Raw genomic sequence first — 20,721 nt, 5'->3', positions numbered from 1 at the left:
TTGGGGCCATGCCAACCATGCCTCAGTTGCATCATCACACCCCAGCAGCTCCTGGCTGTCCAGCAATCTCTGTGCAAGCAAAACGGCTCCTACAATGCAGCAATCTGTCCACACTAAACACAGAATCTGCACAGAAACAGCCATTGATAGCAGAGTAAAAATGCTTTGGGACACAGTACTTTTCCTGAGGCCCAGGTGACTCTTAAACATCACCAATCACCACTAAACCAGTCAACCTTTCCCAGGCTCCATGCTGCCACCTGAGGTAGGAAGACAGCAGAAAGCCTTCCCAATTGCTGTTTCAGGTTAAAAACACATGAAAACACAAATAAGGATGACCAGTACTGTGCTGGAAACAGGCTGGGGCTCACAGAGCAGGGATGGGCACCATTCCATCATGCTGAGGTTCTTCTTAAGAAGAACCAACACCATCTCAATGGAGTGGACACACAGCAAGAAGGGCTATCCCAGACCTTGGTGCGTGCTCTGCACTGGTTTCTCTCTCTCTGTGCTCCAAATTACAGCTAAACATGTACATTAAGGTGGTTCATTTGGTGGTTCAGCTGAAAAGCCTCTGGCCAGCTCGGTGAAATGAGGCACCAAATCCAGGTTTCAACATCCATTTTCTGATTCCTGATTTAATTCCTGATGGAGCAGAGCTGCTGACAGATGGCATCCCCAGGAGAAGGGGAGTGCAGGTCAGGCAGAGGTCTTGCCCACTTTGGGTAATTCCAGCTTCAAAACCACCCATGTCAGATTTTGTACATCTTTCTTCTGCTGTCATCCCTCTGAGGCCCAAACCAATTCCTCAAAACCCTGACTCCTGACAGCTTCTGTATCCCACCAAGCCTGGTGTGTGGATTTACAACTTGTCTAGAAAACCTTGAGACCCCAAACACAACTTTGGGAAACTCACCTATGACTAAAAGAATTTAAACCTGGAGGAGGGAAAGGAAAGGCAAGCCCAGGGAGGGTGGGGGCATAAACACTCCCCTTTCAAATATCTAAGTTTGTGCTTAGTGCCTGTGACCAACAGAGTCCAGGCTGTAGTGTCTCACTCCCAACAACATTCCTCCAAGAAAACCTTATTAATGAGCTTGCAAACGAGCACCCAACTGGGAAATGTCACAAACAAGAGTGGCTAATGCCCCAGAAAATCAAATAACTGAACACTTGGCTGATTGTACTGCTTTTCATATTTACTAAAAGGAAAAAAAAAAAAAAAAAAGCTTTAAATCAAAGTTTCTAAAGGGGTCAACACCTCACTGAACAAAATAACTCATTCCTCTTTAGAAATCTCCCAGTGATAAATTGCATTGATGTTAATCACTTCACTGCATACTATGCAATTAATATTCGTACTTGATAGAAATATAAGTATTACTGCAGATGTGACAGGAGACATATATACTGATTTTTAATATAATTGGGTGCAAGAATTCTCCCATCGTAACAGCAGAGGCTGAACCAGATTCCATTGGCACGTGTTTCAAAAGGACACGTACAGATATTATAGAAATGAATGCGCTGTTAATTATAATTTCAGAAAAGCAAAGCAAAAACAACCCCAAGAAAACACCAGATCAAGCCTTTGACACTTCTGCTTCCAGTCTCACCTAATGAGATAAGGAGAAGCACCACAGAGGCTGAACTGCAATGTCTGTGAGAATACCCAGTTCCATTCAATTCCTTAATGATATTTTAATGCATTTTGTTGCTTCATTTCCTTTCTAAAATTACACCCGACGCATTGGTCTCCCACCCCTGCCTGATGGATCTGGCTCACAAAGGGAAGGCAGCCACAGCCTGGGCCGGGCCGCGCCAGCGCCGTGCCGCACAGCCCATCAGGGCCGCCCATGGCCGCGGGTCAGCGCTTGCTGGTGTGGCTATTAATCAAGCATGAAAGTGTTATCATTGCCGTGAGTCCGCAGCCCCATTTGTCAAACTCTGTTTGCTTTCCAGAAGCACTACCAGGAGGGTTTCATACATATTACCCTGCGTTCGCTTGCAGAGATTTCTGTTTAATAACACACCCTCCCATCAGCTGCAAGTGCTTCTTCACACAGGGCCACGTTACCTGTGCAACAAGCAGCTTACTCCATGAGTAGGACAGGTTAGTAGCCAGCGCCCCTCAGCCCTACTCACAGCTTTGCTGACCATCTCCTGTCCTGGGACTTGTGGAGCAGCACCCTGCCTGGGTCAAGGAGACCAACCATCCCCTGGAACCAGCTCCTGCAGCCATGCAGACCTAACAGCCCCGAGCCCCTAAGTCTGCAGTTCTCTTTCAACTGTGACACAGAAGAAAACATTCAAATGAACTGTTTTTAAGCAGCATCAAGTAGGTCACTTTGCAGCCTTCAACTTCTGCACCTTCCTTTCTTTTTTTAGCAGAGGAAAACATTTCAATAAAAGAAGTGCACATTTTAGGCAACACCTCCAAGCAAGCTCAAGAATGAACGCTCCAGATTGTCACTGACACTTCAGGTCCTCATTTAACAAAAGATGTTTGACATATCCAGCTTAAAGAAAATCACCTTCAAAAGAGAAAAGGCAAACACTTTAAAGGGAAAGGGGGGGACTCTGGGGGAAGAAACACCTTTGTCCTCCTCTCTGCCACCAGACTCCTGAACCTGTGTCCCGCTGTGGACCCCTCTGTGATCTGAGAAGGTTCCACCCATCATCTTCATGTCCCTCCCCAACGTGTTTCATGCTTGACTTGGACACATTGAGAGCAGAGAATAAAAGGTCTGCTGAGAAAAATCTTTTCCTCCTTGGGTGGCCCAAGGAAGCAGACCCGCTGTGCCCAAGGTGGGAGTGGGCAGAGGCTGCTCTGCCTGTGAATCCTGTCTCCCAAAAGCAACTGAGAAAGTTTCAACGAGGCCTGATTGCAGGAGGCCAAGTTCCCCAAGCAGCCAAGCCAGTGTCTGCAGGAGCTCTGTGGGAGATGCCAGCCTGTGAAGCCAACAAGATCTTCCTCCTCCTCCTGCTCTCTCATCAGCCACCAAGTCATCAGCTTGAGGCAGGAAAAGCTCAGGGGTGAAAGTTTGCTCTGCAGCTGTCTTTTCCACCCTCACTTCAGGTCCAACAGCAGGTATTAAATGCAAATGTCTGGCTGGACTCCAACACATGAAGTCCTGAAACTGCTAATTGCTGGGAGCCACAAGGTTGTGACGCACGCCGTGTTCTTCTGCCGGCACTCCTCACCCATGCCATCTGCTGCTGCCCACCCAAGGAACTCACCCAACTAATGGGGGTCAGGTCCCCCTATATAAACACAATTACTTTTAACAAGCTCAGAGTTTAATTCAGACCAGGAGATAAAAGCAAACCCACATGAAAGCCCTCGTCCTCTTGTCCCCATCTCCCACCCAAGGGGGCTCCGCACTGGCTCCCTCCCAAGAAACGGCTCCAGTACAACCCAAGGGGATGATGAAAGCAGCACCAGGGAAGCAGCAGAAGCCTCCAGTGCATCAGTTGAGGACTGTGTGAGTCCCACAGGACATCTGATAACTGTAACGGCTACATGCTAAAAACAGCCAAGGGATTTGAGGAGGAATGGAAAAATATTGTTAAATTTTAGCAGAAACAGTGGCCCTCTCCTATCCCTTCAAACGCTGAGGACTGCTCAAGGTAATCTGACGCCCTTCCAAACCAGGGGAAGAAACCCTGCAAGATTTCCACACCTCTGCAGAGTACAGGAGATAGAATTTTTTTTCCCTGTTAAGTATTTGATCAAGCCTCACAAAGGTGCTAATGTATTATTAAAGCTAATGGAGCTCTACAAGAAATGTTAATGGACATTAAGTTTGCATAAATGAATTACACATTAGCACAGTTGCAAGAAATCTAGTATCTGCCAATTTAGGCAGTATCTGATCATTTCTGTTTTCCTCATTACTGGAACATTACTTCCCGCTAGTTCCAGAGATATGAGAATTGTAACCAAGATGTTCATAATGAAACTACATAATGAAGCAGATGAAATAAATTAATACCAAACTTCCTCTTCCTTTTTTCATGTAATGTTACAGTTGAAGTGAACCTACAAAAACAAGCTCCATGCACCCTGCCAGCACCCTAGCTGTGAGGACTGTCTGCCTCAGCTCGTGGGAGCTCCCTCACTCCCAGCTGTCCAGCAGGCACAGCTGCCTGTGCACCCCAGGAATTATTTTCAGGTACCTGCTCACAAACCCTGTTAACATCACATCCAGCAGAGCAGCTCCCAAAGAAAGTGAAACATTTTATTAACACTGAAAATGTTGAGAGCATCACAGAAAACAAGGTGGCCTCAATCAGTGGCTCCTGCAGAGCCCACATAACTCATGCTACCCTGATTCAGGAAACCCTTTACTGCTGCACATTCACAATGCACAATACTGAGTTTCTATGACACAGCTTCTAAGTTTTTGCAAGTAAACTCCAATGGTGGCCAGAGGCTTTGATATGGCAGTACAGAAGCACTTTTCAGAGAGAGAAGTAGGTCACTATAAGAAAAATACTCAGATTTAATATGTTCTGACAATTATAAAGCCCAGCCAGGAACCTTTGATGGCACCAGTCCTACGTACAGAAAGTTCTTCCTTAAGAGAAAGGAGGTATGTGTTTATTGTACTGCAAAAGGCCTGGGAAAAGTTGTGGCTTAACCCATGAAGTGGTACACAACATTTTGATTTCCATTTTTAAATAACAGGATTTAATCCCCACCTACGGTGTGATGTCCATGCAGTGACGAGTTCCTGAGCTTCTAGGTGAACAACTTCATACATTAGAAGAATTATAAGTTCTGATACTCACACATGACTTCTAGGTAACGCTGTGTCTGCAAGTCCTTGACAGCGGGGTGATCCACCAAGCAGATGACGGGGACCCCATCGTCCTCCCGTCCCACCTTCAGCACCAGCTGGCTGGTCACCGTGTACATGTCAGACCACTGCTCCACCTCCGACTTGCCTGCAGGAGAAGACAGAGAGCGATGAGGGGTGGAAGGGTCTGCTGCACTCAGGTCACCTCCCTCCTCTTTGTCCCCTCTGGGTGATTGTCCTGCAGCCATGGGAGGGTCAGGATGTACCCTCTCCCTCAGGGTGCTGCCAATTAAAACCCCCACCATGTCACCACAATGATTAGCAATCCCCTTACACCATAACCAAATCCCCAAACTCCTAAATCAATGAGCTACAAATCCCCTCCCATTCCTGAATCAACAATTAGCAAGAAAAGTGATTAAACAGATTAACTTAATTAAAAGTAGCATTGATAGGCTGAAGAAGCGCCCTGTGTGAAGGGGAGAGGAGCAGCCAGAGTCGAGGGATGCTGGAACACATGGCATGGAAACAGGGAGCAGAAAAAGGCAAGACAGGAGAAAAGGGATTTTTGCAGCAACTCAGCCAGTGCTTGCTGACAGGGCAGCTCTGCTGCATTTTCCAATACTCTTTTCTGTGGCTTTGCACTGAGGAATTCACAGCCAAATGTTCAGAGTAACTTTGGGAGCAGAGGTCCCTCAAACACAACACTTTTTCTGTCTAATATCCTGAAGTGAAACAGAGGACAGCTACAGAGAGTAACAACCTTGGATATTCAGAGGAAAGGCTTTCTGATGACTTTCCCCTTGTCACAGCCAAGCATTCCAGTTTCTCTTCTGTTTGAAAAAAATAATCCAAGAAGGCAGCCGGGTGAGCTAGTACTGCAAGAAGCTACCACTGAGCTGAGCAGTCCTCCAAGAGAGAGGAAAGAGGTCAAGTGGCTGCCACCAGACATCCCAACCAAGAAGCTAGATGGGCCAAGCATGAAGGGCCACATCCTACTGCTGGGATGGGGCAGAAACAATAGAGTTAGGTCGCTGGAAGATCTGACCACTGCCTCCATAAGGAGGGGTGCTGGGCACCAGAGGGACACCCTTCCGTGTGGCAGCAGGGCTGCACCCCACCTTCACCAGCACACCTGGATCCTCATAGATGCTGTGCTCATAGAGAGGATTTCACTTTGCCCTTGGGAGGCCTGGATGGAAGCAAGAAGCCTGGACTCCATCAGCATCTGGGAGCGGGTAAGGCACAGAGGTGTTGTCATCTGAGCTCACATCTATGTGCAGACTTAAACTAACAGCACGTCAGATGCAATCAGAGCCAGAGGCTGGAATGTACAAACCTCAGGAACAGCCAGGCTGTGGGGACTCAGAGAAACCCAGCTCCTATCAGCACAGAGAAAATGCTCCAGAAACCAGAGCGCTGGATGTTGAGGGGAACTGAAAATCTTTGGAGACCGAAGTGCGCGTGATCCCGCTCCTGCTTGCAGACGGGCAGAAAGGTACAAAAACTAGGGTGGAAATGGATTCAGCACACAGCTTTGGGGCTCCTCAAGGTCACGGGCAGCCAGAGAGAGATGCCAAATCCCTGCACTTTAGTCTGGCAGGTAGAGGACAAAATGGAGTTCAGGTCTTCTATGTTAGAGAATAATCAGCCTGCCCACATACTCTTTTGTTCCTGAGACAGTATTCAAAGCTGCTCATTCTACTTTTTTTTTTGTTCTTTTTCTCGCTTTTTTTTTCCTTCAATGCTGCCAACAGAGAACAAATATCCAGCATTACATAAATCATTTCAGCTCTCTGAAAAAAGCAAGTGAATGAGAGTATATGTCTACCAGTTAGCTCCTTGTTTCCTTTGAACCATCTGATGGTGGTGGCTGGTCTGCTGGCCATGGCAGTGCAGTTCAGTTCTATCTCTTCTCCCTCCACAGCAGTTTCTTTCTGGATATCGATCACCAAATTGCGTGGTGGGACTAAAATGAGAAAGACAACACAACATGTAATTGATGAAAAAACAAAAAACACAAAACATTTTTGATCACTAATGTAAGACAAAAGCTTTAGGAAAACCCATAAAATCCACGGAAGGAAAGCAGCCAGCAGCATTTATTTGATCTTTCAATCGATCAAATCCTTTGATAGGCGGTTTCACAGTAATCAGAGCGAGCACTTTCACTCTCCACCTCATAATCATTGTCGTTTCACAAATTATTACTTATCCAATGTGTAGCTTTCTGCTCTCTCTCTGCCAGGCAGGCACCATTCCAGGGAAGAGCTCTACTCTTCCGCACTACTCGACTGTGTGTATTGCGAGTTAAAAATACAGCTTGACTCTGTGCACATTTCTTGACTTCTTCTGACAAGGAGAGGAAACACAGAAGCTGACATTTGGAAGTGCATTACTTACCATGCCTCTAACCTCGCAAGGCAATTTCTCTCTCCTGCTGTTCAGCTTCAAGCCCCTGCCGTAAGGAGTGGAAGCGGGCCAGCAAACATCACACTCAGTTAAGACACTCAGAAAGCCACCCAGCACAAGCCCAGCATGGGATGCTGTCACCTTGGGAAGGACACTGGGTCCCCATTAAACCACCCAAACCAAACACAAAACCCTCCCAAGAGAGGAGGGAGCCAGCCCTCCATCATACCTCAATCCCTTTGGGGTGGCAATTTGCCACCTCCCCCCACCCCCACTTCTTATGAAACACAAGGCTAGAAGACAATTCTCAAAAAATAACCCAGGAACACTCAGAAACAGGTGAGAACTTCAGAGGGATCAGCACCACTGCAGCACAACCCAGAGATGTAACCATCAGGCTCAAAAAAGACAACACAGCAACAAGGAACCTCTGCCCCATGGAAGCACCCATAGAGTTGGTGAGGTAAAAACTAAGAAAAAGGGAACACTGAGAGCTCATGCAGCACAGACCCACAGTTCCAGAAGAAACCCTGAACTTCCAACAGGAATTCAACTTTGCTCTGATCCCCATGATTAAGCAACTGCATAGTTCAAATGTGACTAACACTCTTCTGAGCTAATGAAGAACAAATATGTATAAATACCATCCAGATGATCAAATGGACTAATTAGTCACTTGTGGCTCTTCTCTAAAAAGAACAGAATGGGCTACATATTTGAGATTTTCACATGTTCCAATTAAGCATGAATAAATCTACATATCGTGCCACAGAAGACATTGAAGCACGCGGTAGAGCCGGGGGAAGCAGGCATGAGTGGAGCTCTCTCCAAACAGTGACTACAAAGAAGGACAACTCAAAACTCAGTTCTGCTCCCCAACACCAGGATCATTAGATGCCCATCAGCAAAAGTGCTCTTTGAAAGAACTGGAGATACATCAAAGTCTGAGTGATGACAAGATCTGTGGTGGAGAATGTGCTCCTGGTGCTCCCCCACCCTGGCTCATTTGTTCTTCTAATGAGGGAGTCAATAACAGGGAAGATATGTTACCCTTGGCCCTATCCCTTGGTACAAATGCTGCCTAAGATAGACAGCCTCCTCCTTAGTCTCCTAATCCTTGCTGCCTGCTCCAGGAACCCAGGTTAGGATGGAGGATGTGATAAAGGTGGAGAGGAACCATCTGGGGCGAGGTAGGCAAGCACAGCCCATGATGCCAGTCCTTCTCCAAAAGAATTGAGGAAGGAAAGCAGACTTTCCTGGGAATTCTGAAGCACAAGCCACATTTTTAAAAAAGAAAACCCAACAAGAAACTGCATTTTGTCTCCCATGATAGACAGGGAGTGCTGGCTCAGAGGTGAGAGAGGGAAGGACTATTATTTCAAACAGCCTCTTAGCGTTGTCAGCAGTGAAATGAAATCCAACAAAGTATTTTTGTGTGCATATGATTAGAGAGAAGAGCTGCAAGAGAGCTTCCTACTCCTGTGAATCCTGGAAAGAGTGCTAAGACTTTGAAGATGTTGATAAATGTAATAGCTGGAGTACAACTGCTTATAAACATTATTTAAACAACGTTGAAAAACCCAAGAACCAAATCTCATTAAATGAAAGGAGGAAGATTTAAACTAATCAGGGAGTGAGATCTTACATTAAGTCACCCTCTGATGCAGGTTCTCCTATTAATAGAGCCTTAAAAGGCACTGCTAATCTGCAGAAGCAGCTCTAATAGCCTGAGCTGCTGCTATTGGCAGTGGCATTGCTCTTGCAATGGATGTTGGTGCTCGGCAGCCCTGCACAGCCGAGGAGGCAAAGGCAGGAGCTGGGCAGGAGCAGAGCAAGCTCCAACTCTGCTAACAGCCATTCCCAAGCAGTGAGCAAGCTTATGGTGTCAGATGAGAGACCTTACATTCTTTTACATGGGAAACAAATTTTTGCTCAGATGAATAGGAAGCAATTGCTTTTCATTAGCTGTGCTTGAGATTGCTCCAAAGATGTAAGCCAAGGGACAAACACTGGCACACCCTCACATGGAGGATGCTGTTAGTAATACCTGCCCCGAAGGGACATCATCGATGGGCAGAGATGCTGTTGTTCATCATGACAATGCCATCTCTTGCATTCCCACGAGCCCAAAGCAAATCTGCAGCGTGTGACCACAGCAGCCCGGTTACTGACGACACAGAATTCCTAACCTGAGCAGCTCTGCCACCAGCCCAGGCATTCACCTTCATTCCTCATCCCCCTGCGCATCAGGTAATTACTGAAAGACATTTTCTACAGCTCTCCCTTCCTGGCTGACATTTCTGTGACTTCACAGAAGGAGACAGGACTGCTGCAGCTCATCCCCTGTCTGCCCAAGAGCCATGCCCACCCTCACCCAGGGCAAGCCAGGAGGGAGAGCCTTGGCCTGGACAGACCTGCCCCTTCCAGGGTATCAGCAGGTCCAGACAGGTCCTGAAAAGCCCAAGGATCCACTTGGATACTCCTACAGAACACAGACATCACAAACAACTCATCCTGTCTGCAAAGGGAGGCTGGTGTTCAACACCACTCCTCAAAGGGCAGGAAAAGCTCGCAGCCTTTCCAAGAGACCACCCTTTTCCTGGGTGGCTGTAGCTCTGTCAGAGTCGTGTTGTCCCCATCCCACCAGCCCCAACCCATCTCCGAGTTCACCACAAGCACCCGTCCAGTCCTTACCGAGCACCGTAACTGTGGTATAAATTTCCTGGGGGGGATCAGTGTAGAGCTGGCAGAAGTACCTTCCCTCATCAGAAATGGAGACGTTCGTCAAGGAGACTCGGAGCTCACTGTTGGAGAAGTTCACCAGCTGGAACCTGCTGTCCTTCAGCGCTGCAAAGCAAGGACACCCTCAGTGACTGCCAGGAGAGGTGTGGGGTCCCTGCTCACCACACAGCAAAGTCAAAGGTCTCTAAAAATGGCAGCAGCATCCAGAGAAGCAGCTTCCATCCAGCTTCTTATCTTTGAGGCTACATTGACATAAAGACCCTACCTTATAGCCAGTTTATAGCACTGCCTGCAGTGGCCATGCTCTGAGGCACTGTCACAACAGGGAACAACTTCAGACCTGTTTTCTGGACACTGTGGTGATGGGAGGTTTTGGTTTGGATATAAAACAGCATAGATTGTCTCAAAATTCTCATTCTGCGACCCAAACAGATTACCTCTGAGAGCACTGTGCTGTCTTGGCATTGCCCTGTTCAATTTGTTTGTGTCAGCTAAATACTTGGCACTCAATTGCAATTCACCCTGAATTACTACAATCAATTCCTATTGCAAAGTGCGACGGTCTGACTTTTAGAGGGGACCATCAAGATTTCCATTAAGGAGAAAGATTATGATTGCCTGTCTCATCTACCCTCTGAAGAATTGACTAAACTTCAGCTGTCCAGCATTGAATTAAAAGAAGAGATCTCAGCAAACACTTTCTCCCGAGCGCAAGACAGGCGCAGGAAAAGTTGTTATCAAACAAAGGAAGATGACACTTACGTCTGAAATCCCTGAAATAAATTGTTTGTCTGTTGGGGTTCAGGAGCTGGATCACCGAGTCGTCGCTGTTCTTGACCCGGCAGCTGATGGTGGCCACCTCTCCCTCCACCACCGTCACGTCTTCAGTAACCAAGTTCTGACCATCACCTGGAAGAGAGGACAAAGAAGCGACAGCACCATCAGAGACAACACTGGGAAGCTCCACCACTGCTCTCTGCAGCACAGACCCAATCATGCCCACCAAAAAAATTCACAACACACTCAAAACAGCAATACCAGGGATACAAACACAGATCTTCCCTCCCAAACAGCTAAGTGTACAGCCACCACCGTGTGCCCTCCTGACAGGACACACTTTGGATGGCAAAGCAACCCTTTCACCCCAGCACTTTCTCTCCACTGAATTTTAAAGCATGACAGAAGGCCCGAGGGAAAGATCTCCCCAGGTGCCAGACACTGCTCCATGCTTTAATAGTCACACCAGCCTCAGGGGAGCAACTTCCATGCCAGATGTATGGAAATGGCAGGAATTTGCTTCCCCTCTCAACTGATGAATTTTGTTAAATTACCTTGAAAGAACAATTCACTGTAAGAAGCATTTATCCTTTGACTCGAGCAGATAGACTTTAGGGAACTGGTTTTTACTCACTCTGGGTAATCAGTAGGCACTATTAATGTCCAGAGGCAGGAAAAAAAGAATTTTATGCAATTATGCTGTGGGAGACTTGTAATCATTTACAGGTCATCACCTCGAAAACTCTCCTCCTAATGAATCGAATCATTACATCACATGCACGCTGAGAAACTCGCTTCATGTGTTAAAGAATGCAGAGGATGGGAATTTGAGAGCAGTGTGTTGCATTTCAATTTCTCCATAAGTGCCGAGTGTCCTCGGGTTGGGAAGCAAGCTGGAGAAGCATGGAGCCACGGCAGGAACAGGGACACCACCCAGGGGAACGCTAATTAGAGTCCCCCTGGTAACGACTTTGCTCTGCTTCCAAACCAGGTGGGCGTTCTGGACCAGGAGGCAAAGCAAAGTGGGAGAAAATTTGAAACTCCGGTTGCCAGTGTGCCAAATGAAGTGGAGGTAGCCAGGCACCCAGCCAAGGGCTGGTGGCCAGGAGAAGGCGTCTGCTGATGGACAGCACTGAGACCTGGGGGGAGACAGTCCAGCCTCTGAGTTAGCCATGGAAATGGCAAACATGCAAGATGTCAATACGGTTCACACACAGTAAATCTGGGCACGATTTCCTCTCCTCTTGCACTCGCTCAGGTTTTTTTCTTTCTTTCTTTCTGACTTGTGTTAATTATTTGGCGTGCCTTGGGAAGAAACGTTTGACAAAAAGCCTGCGTCGTTTGGAAGGAAAGAGGCTGAGAACTCGTCAGACACCTCCCCGTGCCGGATGGCACTGAGGGGAAGTCAGGGCACGTTTCTCTGCCCTCGCTGCAAGTTTCATTTCTCCAGACTGAGGAGCTTTAGGCAGCAACATGCAGAGCTGTTATCAGACAGGATCACACCCACAGCACAGAAGGGTCCCCAGGCCCCTGAAAGAGGTGAGAAGAGTCCCTGGGGCTGAGGAGAGCCATGCTGAGCCCCATCACCAGTCACACTTGGCCCTGGTGCCACCCAAAATGTTCAACGTTACTAACAGCTTCTGGGGAATACATTTATCTAACCCATTCAAAACAAGGTTCTTGCACAAGGATCTGCTTGATATGTTCTCATAAACGCAATATTCACTACAAATCATTAACAAAGCTATTAAGATTCGATTTCCATCTAAGCAATTATTGCTAGCATATTTTTTTACATTTACTTTAAAAGACTCAATCCTATTTTCAATTCATTAAACTGTTCCTTGCATTTACTGAGTTTTAAATCGGCTTAGAAGCCTATTTGAATTAATAAGACTTACAGTAGAAGTAATTTAGAAATAAATTATTTGAAGTTCAAGCCACTGAAGCTTTTCACACCAGGATGCTGCTACATTAAGCCCACTGACTGATGGCTTTAGAAGTCCAAGCTCCTGGTCCAGGCTGGCATCAGGCTCCCTCTTGAGCTGGCATTCCTTCTCCCTGGGGCTCAGGGTGCACGTGAGGACATGGGAACCCACAGCCTGGAGCAGCCCTGCAGCAGCTCCAGCCTCACGGACTCTGCGTATTTATTCCAAATCACAGGGCACCTAATCCAGCCCTTGTCTGCAAAGCTCCTCTTGCTCTGCTGACCTCAATTTGCTTGCTCAACCGAAAGCACCAGACCGTGCAGGGTAAGGCTTGTGGGTATCCATCTGCATCCCTGCTCCCCCTGCCCAAGACAAGAGTCAGCTCCGTCAGCAGCGCCGATTACAAACTCCAAATGCAAGAAAAGGGCAAGGTGAAGGGAGAACTCTTTAGGCCCATCTCCACACCAACCTTTCAGGAAGTTTCTCAGTAAATGCCAGCGGTAGATAAGTATTTTGAGGAACATTGAAGCAGACACCCTTGAGCACAGCAATATGCGTTACAGAAAAGGAAAAATTTTGGAGAAGATGGAAATGAAGTTTATGGACCCAAAAGAGATCCAGAGAAGCTGAAAGAAGACTGGGAAATATGCTACTGAAACCAAATTTCTACCTCCTACCACTGAGCAAGACTTGGACGGTGGGCTGTGCATAAATGGGCCAATAAAAATTGAATTCTAGGGGACAGATTTTAATGTACTATAAACTGGACTATAAACACCCCATGTATCACTCCTGTTCTGGGCAAGAGTTTCCTGCTGGTAAGTGTAACACAAAGTACAAATCCTCTCCCAAAGGCCTAGAGGTTCAACCCCAAATGAAGGCAGCAGATGTGTTTACTGCATTACCCAGAGCAACTCTCTGGCCTCATCCACTGAATCTCTCCACGCAGGGCAAAAAAGTCCATTTCACACCCACTGGAAGGGGGAGTACAGCAGAGGGATGCACCATCTGAGGAACAGCTTTGGCTGGAACCTACACAATTAATTTTCTGCACTTAAAACACGGCAGTCTCTGCTGGTAAGGCTGCAAGGACATACACACAGGTAAATTGTGTTTCAAACAAGTTCCTCTTAGCTGGACACAGCCCAGGGACCCTGGCTCATCTGCAGCACTCACATCTAAAATCAATTCTCTCTCCAGTTATAGCTTGCTGGGATAGAGTGAGGCATCAGGGAGAAAAGAAGGAAAGATTAGAAATCCGTGCTTGTGACCGTGATTCTTCAATTTCTGAGAAAACCTGAACCCCAGGCACCTATCAGGAGCAGCGGCACTGCGGGTACTGACTGCAGGATCCCAACACAGACATCTTCCAAGAAGGAGTGATTTTCATGTTTCCTGAACAAGGTAAGCCTGAAAACTTAAACAAAAAGCCTCTTAATAAATTGAGTCAAGGGAAACAACCCACACAGATACACAAACTGTTCCTGCGCTTGAAGAAAAGACGACACAGAGCTCAGTCCACAGAATTAATGCAACCTGACTGTCAGAACTCATCTCTCCATTTCAGCTGCCTGACAGGAGCGAGGTGGTTAAATAACCAGCCAGAGCCAAGATAAACAGCAAGCAAGTTTTATAAACACCTCACAAACCACCTACTCTGAAACCCTTGGTGATCCTTCTCTCCACTGAGCAGTTTCCATGCTCTCTCCATCCCTCATGCATAGAGTGTCCACTCAAAAGGAACACTCCAACCCCTCTTTTGGGAAGACTGCAGAGACCAAGCAGATTTTCTACTGTGATCAGCCACAGCAACAAGAAGAAAATCAAATCGCCATTTAATTTCTCTGCAGATTTACTCTGAGGAGGGAGAAGGGGCTCTATAATGCTGTGCTGGAGCTCCCTGCATCTGCTCCTGGTGCCTGGAGAGCCTGTTTGAAAAGGCGACAATTGTCACACTTGAACTTTTGAGAAGAATGGACAATCCACTCTAATTGTGCTGGCAAGAAGAGGCAGTTGCTTTTTACGGAGTTAATTTCATGACATCTTTTCACGAGCAAAAGAATGATAACAATTTCAGATGAGGCTGCCTGCAGAACACAGGCACATGTGCGAGCACCCAACACAACCCCCAGCAGGAGGAGGGGCTGCTCTGGCCAAGGAAGGGCTGGCTCTGGAAAGTAGGGCTGAAAAGCACGTACTTGTAGGAAAACATTGATCCTAACAAGAAACACCTTGGCACTTTTGGCCAAAAGGTTTTTCACTCTCAAGCACATCCTGACTTCCTGATGCCCATCACCACACATCCCCTCCTGTCCTGCCATCACCAGTAACCACCTCAGTGCAGATTTATGATCTGTCACCTCTGCTGGGATTAGGTGTCAGCCTTGTCTTTCTATTACCCAGCCAGTGATAGATAAAATTCCATGGCCATATGTTGTCTGTCCCCTCAAAGGTCACTGTCGGCGGGTGCTGAGGATCAATACTGAGCACATCCATCACTGACTGGGAGGGACGTGGCAAACGAGGCTCCCGGGAACTGGGTGGGGAAGAATCTGGCACAGCTCATACTGTTAGCATTGCTTTTTGCAACAAAGCCTATTCTGCAAATCTCGGCTTTTTATTCCCCATTTTTTAACCAAACCTGTTGACAGAGAGCAATTTGTAACAGTTGCCAGAAATTTAGTCTTTCAGACTCCACCACATTTCAAGTTCCTGGGTTTGGACTGCCTGAAGGAGGGATGCTGCCAGTCACGCTCACCACAATAGAGCTTTTGATATCTTCAAGCACTTTTTTGTTTCCCTGGCTGAACTGGAAAGCTGTGTGCTGTGGTTTTCCTGGTTTAGAACTGATTTCTTATCCCATTTGAAAATTCTTTAAAAATGTAGCTACTGCAGCAGTTTGTTTATATATCCAGGTAAGGATACTCAGTTACACTCACTTTCCAGAAGAACAGCTTTCAAGAAACAGAAGCAGTTTATCTCTTGCACTTGTTCTGGAAGTTGACAGTCCATTGCAAGACGAGAAAAGGTCACTTATTAAAGGTCAGAAGTTTCTCAGACCATCATCCAAGGGACACCAATGAGCAGTGCTCCTCAGCTGCTGCTCACAGGAGACAGGGCAGATCTTTCTGGGGAAGGGTTTGAGCAAAGGAGGCAGAAGGCAGCCACCTGAGTGACTCCACAAGGGAAAAGGGGGGAGTGCAGAGTGGGGGGCAGAAGTGCAGGAGGGGTCATTACAACGGGGGTCCTTCCACTCAGGTTCCTCCCTACACTCACATGGCACTTCGAGCCCTCACCACTGCCTAAAGCCCATCACTCCAGACTGCCCACCAGAGCAGCTGCTGGGAAGCAGCACCAGCGTTTTGACAACACAAGACGGTCCCAGCAGACTGCTGCCTCCATTCTGTGTGTTTAAATAATACTCAGTTAGGATCAACACTCATTTATTATTAATGTCGCCCTAATACAGAATTCCTTATCTGCATTTTATCTCCCAGCTACAGTGCTGCCAAGGACACGCACAGCCCAGATCTAAGGCAGGAGACCTTGATTAAGCCGCAGTGTAAAACACATGTGGAATTTCCTCTCTCTGTTATGACTTGTTCCATTAGGAGCTCCAGTCTGATCTACAGCAGGTTGCTGCAGGTAAGAGGGGGCAGCATTGATGAAATATTCAGTTTCTACAGCTGAGGAGTGTGCTCAGTACATTTACATTATCAGAACAACATAATTTCCCAGCACCTGCTGCTGACATGCCTTTCTGCCTGCCACAGGGGGCTGACACCGCACCGAAACCCCAACCAGGCAAGGAGAGAATTTACGTGTTTGCAGGTTTGTCACCTCCACTGTCACCTCTATTCCTGCCCTGTAGGGGCTGGCAGCAGCCACCTGCTTCAGACTGAGCGTGGCACTGGTCACACTGGGAACTGGCAAGCGTGTCTTTGGGGGAAATTCACCCACCTGCTCCTCCTCTCCATCCCTCCTGGCAGCCACCAAACCTGCACCACTGCTGGCAGAAACCAGGGGCTGGAGCTGGAGAAGAGACACAGGGGGATGTGTCCCAAAGCCCTGAGGGATCTCCATAGGGTTTTGGGGGTGAAATTGCCACCCTGGTCAGGTTTGTCACGTGCTGCTTTCTCAGACACATGGCACCTGCTCAAGGCACAGCACCCATAGCCCCCAAAACACCCAATACAGATTATTCAGAATGATAGGGTATTCCAAGAACAAGAAAAACTGTTTTGAGGCAGATGATGGGTTTCATTTTACTCTAATGAGCAGATATGTCTTATATCCATACCTGAAACCCATTCCTTGCAGATTTTTTAACTTTTCTTTTTTTTTTTTTTTTTTTTTTGTCAGTAGCATCTGTCACAATATGCAGCTTAATAATCTCTTTGAAACTGAAGAAATCTTTATTTCCATAAAGTACCCAAGATGAATTTTGATCAACATATGCCTGATTTCTTTCCTAAGGAAAGGATCTTCCCTTAACTGCCTGCACATGTAAGTTCAAGCTGTTCTGAAATCTTCAGTGCTGCCACTGCAACAAGCAAGAAGTAAATGACAAAACTAATAACCAGTGTGCAACCCTGGATAAAATGTCCTGAAGCACAATGGGATATTAGATAATAAATTGGAATACAGTACTTTTCTTGGGGTATTCTGGCCAACTCTTATTCTTTAGCTGAAGCAGCTTTCAGCCAGCTCTAAATTACTACACTGTACCTCTGCATTATGCACACAAGTAATTTGTATGCCTTTGAGAAAACACCCACAGAACTTTTATCCAAAGTGTTTACTGTTACATCAAAGGAGAGCGGCAAAACATTCATCTAAACTACCTCTCTGTGGAACAACCCATCAAACTCCATCCCTGCTGATGGGATTAATGCAGCCCTGAGAGAAGAGCCGATGATCCCAATTCCCAGGGGAATGCACATGTCCATGTCACCACTGGGGATTGGGAAGCTCTTGGAAAAACTGTCCCCTACTCTTGTTTTTTGGGGGGAGAAGAGGAACAGACTCTTTTTTGTCAAAGGGGGAATGACAGCCACCATCCTCAAGGGTAAGGCACCCCCAGATAAAAACAAGGAGGAGAAACCCTCCACAGCACCAAAGGGAGAACTCCTCCCAGTTCTTCCTTCCAGGAAGGATGAAAAGCTATGTGACAATAAAAGCCTTTAGTCTCCATCCCAGATCAGACACAATGATGAATGCTCGCCTAAAGGGCAACATATTTTTAAGTTTTAAGTCTCTTGCATCACCAACTGTCCTGATTCATCCCCCGATAAAGGCAGTTCTGAGAGATATTTTACGGTATTTATTATTTTACAGAAGAGGAAGAAAAAAATGTGGAAGCAGCCCTCAATCTGCCACACATTAGGTTTATAAATGTTGGTAAAAGACCAGTGCTAATGTCTTTACACATTAACCTACTCACTGCAGGCTCTGCTGGTCCCCCTTTCAGTGTCCACCCAGAGTTCTCCCAGGCAAGGGGAAATAAAACCCAGTTCTGTGTTTTTTCCCCCCTCTTCATTTATGGGATTTGCTTTGACTAAATCCATGAAAAGAAGAGAAAGGGCAGATGCTCCTGCACACATTACTGCCTGCTGTCAGTGCTTTGCCAGCTGAGAGGAAGGTACAAAGCTCTGAGCCAGTGTTTATTTTTAAAGATGCAGCTTGCTTGATCCATACCCATTCTTCATGCCTGGTTTTCAATAGAGAAGCTGTGTCTGTTTGCTGGCTAACAGGCAAAGCTGGAAGGAAGGGAAAAGAAACCCTGCATGGCACACAGCAACAAAGCCACAATTTGATCAACTGAGTTAGCCCAATCCCCCTTGCTGCCTTGGGAGTTACAGCCAGGAGAACAGAAAAGAAACAGAAATAACAAGAAAGGAAACACCTTTGGATGTGGTCCTGCTCAAACCCAGCAGCCAGGAGGGGAGAGGAAAACACAGGTCAAGCTGCCCGCTTGCCCAGCTCTGCAAAGCAGCTGGAGCTGCTGCAGCCCAGCACCTCTGAATTCAAAGCACTCCTCTCTTATCATGAATTTTATCACTTATTTCTTAAAGTTAGTTTTTAATTAAGTCTTCATCTTTGTGCAAAAACCCATAGGCCTTGAGGTTTGTATTGTCATTTAAACAAAAGGAAAATGGTAAACGCCTTCTCCGTGCAACACCATTAGATATAATTAAGCAATGGGTAAAGCGTACATCGTGCTATAAATGTCATTTAGTTTTACAGTTAAACTCATCAACATTTATCAAAACACTGCCTCAAGAAAGAACGAGACAGCTACAGCGAGTGCTTTCATTCTCTGCTGTCTTTGAAGCAGCGTGCTCCGAGGCAAAGTCGCAGCAAGAAGAGCCCTCACATTTCATATTTCCATCCCTTTGGCTGAAACCTGAATTTCCTGGCACGTTCCCATCCCCGGCGGGATGGGGGATAGGTAAGTGCAGGGGCTGCAGGAGAAGCCCCAGATCCTGGGGCAGGGTGAGCAGCCTCATGACACATTTCAACCACGGTCTCCAGGGCATCCCTGCTGCCCAGATAAGGGGCAGAAACCATTCACTGCACTGGGGTGAGTGGCAGCAGGAACCAGCAGGTTTTGTTTAGCTCATTAGGATCCTGTTTTATTCTCACACCTTCTGCTTTCCCGGCCCCTCCAGCTCCTGGCTGCCAGCACGATGGCAAACCCAAGCCCAGGGCCCTTATTTCTGGTGGGTGCCGTGGTTGCCACTGCCTCAGGCAGGATCATACCACTGCCTCGACCCTGGGGACAGTGTGGCTGTCCCAGCTCCATGGCACATCAGGCTGCAGCACGTAGAAAGTTTAAGGTAAAATGCCATTTTTGCCTCTGCTTTCTGGCTGAGAGGGAGTTTAAGCTGCCACAGAAGGGATGCAAACAGTAAAGACAGAAAAACACACGTGAAGCTCGTTACCAGACACTGCTGTGCCTGCTCTGTTTTCAAATCTCAACATTTCTTATTTTCTCCTGAGAAGCATTAAAACATGCAAACTGAGCCCATTAGAAGCAATTTTCAATTTACTGCTCCTCCTTGATATTCACACAGTAAACACCAGCAGGTACCAGCTCCATCAATGCGGATCGCAGGCACCCAGTTGACTATAAACTATGCTGAGCTCCCTGACTTGGCAGTTTTAGGCAGAAGAAAGGGAAAAACACACACAAAAAAAACCCCAAAACAAACCAAAACAAACAAGAAAAAGAAAAAAAAAAAAAAAGCCAAAAAACCACCACACCCCAAACCAGCAAAACTCTGCCAGATCTGAAAATGATGTTTCATCATTGCCCATCATTAAAAAACTATGCTGTTGTACAAACCCTGAAGCAGCAAGGAGTGAATGCAGAATGTTTCTGCAAGAATTAATTCATTCCCCCTTTCTGCAGTGGTGAGAAGGAGCATTTGTAAGTGGAGAAGTTCTCCTTCTCCTCCTGCCCAGATCTCCTGGCACTCTGACCCTGCAGCAGCAGCAACACAGCCCTCTCCTTGCTCAGCCATCTCCCTGGCAGCCATGGGAACCTGTTTCCAGCTCTTACTGCAGTCCACAGACCTTGGGATTAAACCAGGCTTTGGCCAGAGCTCCAGGAATTGACAGCTCAGCCATTTTGCTTACATGGGTGCCCATCTTCAGACCACCTCATTCCTGATGGGAGCAACAGCCCCAGAGCAAAGGAAGTATCAGAGAGGACCAGGTGCTTACGTGGAAAAACAACAACATCAGTGAAAAAAAATCCAGGAAACTTACTCTTCTCCTAATTTTTTTGCCGTCCTGGTTCTCAGGGGATTTTTTTCCACCCCTCATGGCAGTGTTTTCCTGTGGTTGTGGGAAGCCCTTGGCTGCGTTCATGGGAAGGGGTGTATCCACACAGGCAGGAGGACAAGTGCTCTGTGGTGCTCATCTGCCAGCTTTCTAAGCTCCCAGACCAGGCATGAGAGATGAAAGACACTTGGTCAGTATAAATCTGTACCCAGAAATCCTTCTCCTGCTCACCCTGCAGCATGAGAACTCACAGATCGAGCTCCTGCCCTCCA

The 20,721-nt window shown here is 47.0% G+C and overlaps 1 protein-coding gene across 4 annotated transcripts in view; it reads right to left on the bottom strand.

The window, feature by feature from the left end:
- Positions 1 to 20,721, bottom strand: part of CADM1 (cell adhesion molecule 1) — a 121,175-nt gene that overhangs the window by 31,106 nt on the left and 69,348 nt on the right. For all 4 annotated transcript variants that reach the window (XM_030464929.1, XM_030464930.1, XM_030464927.1 and 1 more), the window contains exons 2-5: positions 10,719 to 10,865; positions 9,909 to 10,061; positions 6,634 to 6,771; positions 4,795 to 4,950 (exon numbers count right to left, since the gene is read on the bottom strand). In XM_030464929.1, coding sequence (XP_030320789.1) covers positions 4,795 to 4,950; positions 6,634 to 6,771; positions 9,909 to 10,061; positions 10,719 to 10,865 — 594 coding nt within the window. The remainder of the gene's footprint in view (positions 1 to 4,794; positions 4,951 to 6,633; positions 6,772 to 9,908; positions 10,062 to 10,718; positions 10,866 to 20,721) is intronic.

This window comes from Calypte anna, chromosome 24 (assembly GCF_003957555.1).
Source record: "Calypte anna isolate BGI_N300 chromosome 24, bCalAnn1_v1.p, whole genome shotgun sequence".
NCBI lineage: Eukaryota > Metazoa > Chordata > Aves > Apodiformes > Trochilidae > Calypte > Calypte anna.
Note: the sequence above shows the minus strand (reverse complement) of the source record. Positions and strands in the feature narration are given on the sequence as shown.